The sequence below is a fragment of the Uranotaenia lowii genome, chromosome 2, assembly GCF_029784155.1.
Source record: "Uranotaenia lowii strain MFRU-FL chromosome 2, ASM2978415v1, whole genome shotgun sequence".
NCBI classification, from domain to species: Eukaryota; Metazoa; Arthropoda; class Insecta; order Diptera; family Culicidae; genus Uranotaenia; species Uranotaenia lowii.
In genome coordinates this window covers 416,205,199-416,209,024 of record NC_073692.1, presented here as the reverse complement: position 1 = coordinate 416,209,024, position 3,826 = coordinate 416,205,199, and the positions used below count along the sequence as shown (strand labels likewise).

At 34.8% G+C, this 3,826-nt stretch overlaps 1 protein-coding gene across 1 annotated transcript; it reads right to left on the bottom strand.

The window, feature by feature from the left end:
- Positions 1-501: 501 nt before the first annotated feature.
- LOC129749604 (uncharacterized) lies at positions 502-2,959 on the bottom strand. The gene is made up of 3 exons (XM_055744625.1): positions 2,851-2,959; positions 2,559-2,791; positions 502-686 (listed from the first exon to the last, which is right to left on the bottom strand). The coding sequence occupies exons 1-3, from the start codon at positions 2,890-2,892 to the stop codon at positions 509-511; spliced, it is 453 nt and encodes a 150-aa protein (XP_055600600.1). The 5' UTR covers positions 2,893-2,959; the 3' UTR covers positions 502-508.
- Between the last annotated feature and the right edge of the window lie 867 nt (positions 2,960-3,826).

Sequence of the window (3,826 nt, the reverse complement as noted above, 5' to 3'; positions counted from 1 at the left end):
CAAAGTATGCTGAAAGTTATTTTAAACTTCCTGATTATTTCAAAGCTTCAGTAGGTAAACGACTCCTTTTGTTAACTTGTTTTCCATTTCAAAGGATGCCTACAAAACAAAATGGAAGAAAAAAACCGGAGACTGGCACATATGCACATGTTTTCGCGCGTAAAACATTCAGCGGAATCGTAAATATTTTCACCGCATGCAGAAACAACGGCGGACGGTTTTCGGTTACAGCATTGAATTGAAAATGGAGGGGAAACACAATGGAATTCCGACGAGTGCAACAGTAACCCTTTTATGGTTTTAAAATTGCGCCGCTTTATAGTTAAGGGTGCACAAAAATGCAGGTCCGATACAAGAGCTGTTGTTTTTTTTTGTTTTTAATGGGGACGGCACAACGACTGTTTCGATAGGAAAATTCTTGCCGTCATTTTTTTTTCAGTTGTTTTACTGCAGTGGTACGAGTTAAATTGTTTTGTTCAATTGGAAAAATTGGGGTAACATTAAGATTTCATATGAACTCACAAAGAATGTGAACGTAATCAATTAACCAAACAAATACTACTAAAGTTCGATTAATTGACTGGTCCCAACGTTCCGCAATCTCAGCAGTGCATGGCATGCCGAAGAACAAATCCTCAAACCAGGTCTTGATGAGGTATTGTTTGGGAATTATATTTGGATATAGACTGAAAAATTACACTAGTTTACAAAATTTTAAAAAAATCGTGAACTTGATTAACTGACCAACATTTTTAATGTAAAATCGGGCGCTGAATTCGAAAATGAAATTCAAAAAAATCTCAGTAGAACCGTTTTTGAGCTATGCTCCAAATATGAAATTTCGAAAAAATTAAAAAAGTTCTTGTACTTAGATTAAAATATCTCGGACGGCATAACAGTAATTTGAAATCCCTCTTTTGCATATTGAAGGTGATTAAGTTTTCTATCGATCATCTGAACACTGTTTTGGCGTTTGACCAACAGTATTGTTGATATTAGTGACTTTATGAGAAAAAAAATTATAAAAAACGCATTTTTTTAGAGAAAATTTTGTTTCAACGAAGGTTTTAGACTCGATGGTAGCATTTAAAAAATCTGATTTTCTTTTGCGCTTGAATGTCAATTTAAAACAAAGATTTCAAGTGGTTATTTATCAAAATCGGTTGAAAATTGAAGAAGTTATGGCTACTTTACCATAACAGTATTTTTTGTAGTTTTTAATAATTTAACGAACCGCAGTACACTTATCATAGTATAGGAAGAATGAAACATGATAAATCTCACTCGCTCCAAGTCAAAATTATTTATTAGCTTACCAGAGGTCACATGCCAAGTTTCAGAAAGATCTGACCATAGAAAGGGGTTGCTTAAGTCTCAAACGTGAATTAAATTTTCAGGTATTTTGCCCGGAAGGAACGAAAAATACTGGTTTTTCATCAATAACTTTTTTCGTCCCAAGCTGATTGTTTTTTATGGTTGATTTTCTTAAAGCCTAAATTGAGACAAATATTTTACCCGAAGACTGTAACTCGATTAGATTTGAAACAGAAAAGTTATTGCGGTTCAAAGGCCGCAAATTTTGTCCAACACGCAATGAGTACTTTTTACCCATTGCGTTTTATACGACAATTTTTGTCCAAAATACAATCTTTGAACCGCAATAACTTTTCTGTTTCAAATCCAATCGAGTTACAGTCTTCGGGTAAAATATTTGTCTCAACTTAGGCTTTAAGAAAATCAACCATAAAAAACAATCAGCTAGGGATGAAAAAAGTTATTGATAAAAAACCAGTATTTTTCGTTCCTTCCGGGCAAAATACCTAAAAATTTAATTCACGTTTGAGACTTAAGCAACCCCTTCCTATGGTCAGATCTTCCTGAAACTTGGCATGTGACCTTCTGGTAAGCTAATAAATAATTTTGACTTGGAGCGAGTGAGATTTATCATGTTTCATTCTTCCTATACTATGATAAGTGTACTGCGGTTCGTTAAATTATTAAAAACTCAAAAATTTTCAGTTATGGTAAAGTAGCCATAACTTCTTCAATTTTCAACCGATTTTGATAAATAACCACTTGAAATCTTTGTTTTAAATTGACATTTAAGCGCAAAAGAAAATAAGATTTTTTAAATGCTACCATCGAGTCTAAAACCTTCGTTACAACAAAATTTTCTCTAAAAAAATGCGTTTTTTATAATTTTTTTTCTCATAAAGTCACTAATATCAACAATACTGTTGGTCAAACGCCAAAACAGTGTTCAGATGATCGATAGAAAACTTAATCACCTTCAATATGCAAAAGAGGGATTTCAAATTACTGTTATGCCGTCCGAGATATTTTAATCTAAGTACAAGAACTTTTTTAATTTTTTCGAAATTTCATATTTGGAGCATAGCTCAAAAACGGTTCTACTGAGATTTTTTTGAATTTCATTTTCAAATTCAGCGCCCGATTTTACATTGGAAATGACCTTCAGTTTACTGAGTTCAAAAATGCTGTAAACTAGTGTTATTAAATCATTAACAACAACCATAAATATCATAAATTGAAATTACCTCTCGAACTGATACTGCCAAAATCCGAAATATCCCACGCATATCATTGCCCAATAGAACAAGGGCAAAAGCATTAAACCAATTATGAAAACCGACGTTACCAGCTTGAGGGCTGCCGGAAATCCGTTGGACCACTCGCTCAGGGTCCAAATATTGAACCACAGAAACGCGATGTCCTGTAAGAACGGTTGCAGGAAGTACAGGACCTTCTGGCGCCAGCATCCATGGCGAAGCTGTAATAAAAAAAAAAGTTTTTTTCACTGGAAACTTAAATTAGTTAAAAATGATTCACAGCTACGATAGTATTTTTCCGAGAACTTTTATAAATCGACATCGTGGGCAGTTTACAAGAGTTTTGAATTTAATTTTTATTCTTGGATAATCGCTAACAGTTTTTCTCTGAACATGATTTTAAAACTGTTTATCAACAACAGTTACCTGTTATCCAAGCCTACTTTGAGTTGTTGGAGTAGAAGGATTTCAAAAACATTCACATTTTACGTAATCACCTGCTAGAACTTTAAACCATAAAATATCTTACCAAAATATGTAGAAGGCATAAAAACTTTATCCACCGTGGCTAATCATCTGCCCCCGGGTTGCAATTACAATACCATTCCATCATATTAACCCCATCAGCGCGCTTAATATGCACTCAAACTTCAAATATGGTTTGTTTGCATTCGCAGTTACTTTCGCGCACTGGCTGCAGGCAGCAATTTGATACATTTTAATAATAATAAAACTTTACAGCCAACACTACTGACACCGATGCGCTTCAGTGAGTGCCGGAGTACTTTTCGACATCCGGCTATATCCGGGAGGGCTATCGGTGTGATGGCGTCCACCAAACGATGGAGAAAAAAAAACAACTTTCCCGATAGAGTTGTCAGGAGTCTTTAGTAAATCATCTGGTTGTAGAACAGACTAATAAACCTGTTTTTAAGCTTTATGCTTCTGATATTTTTATCCAAATAATTTTGAGAATTTCAGGTAAGTGTTGACACTGGGTTCACTGTAAACTGAATGAGAACCAGTACTGACTATAAACTAGATAATTCAAGTATGTCCATTGACACGTGTGGCGAGATGAAATGCTAGGTAGGAGAATTTGTAAAGGAATGCAGAATAGGCGGATAGGCAAGCATCAGATGAGCTTCGTAGGATAAAGTTTGGAAAGGTGTTGAAAATTGTAAGTCTAGGGCATTTTGTATTGGAAAGCATGGAAGTGTGGTGGTAAACCATTGCCGTACAACAGACTACTCTGT

Coding starts and splice junctions, on each gene's coding strand:
- LOC129749604 (XM_055744625.1), bottom strand. CDS start 2,892: ATGTCGATTTATAAAAGTTCTCGGAAAAATACTATCGTAGCT. Junction 2,792..2,850: donor GGAAAAATACTATCGTAGCT/GTGAATCATTTT, acceptor TTTTTATTACAG/CTTCGCCATGGATGCTGGCG. Junction 687..2,558: donor TGGCAGTATCAGTTCGAGAG/GTAATTTCAATT, acceptor GTAATTTTTCAG/TCTATATCCAAATATAATTC.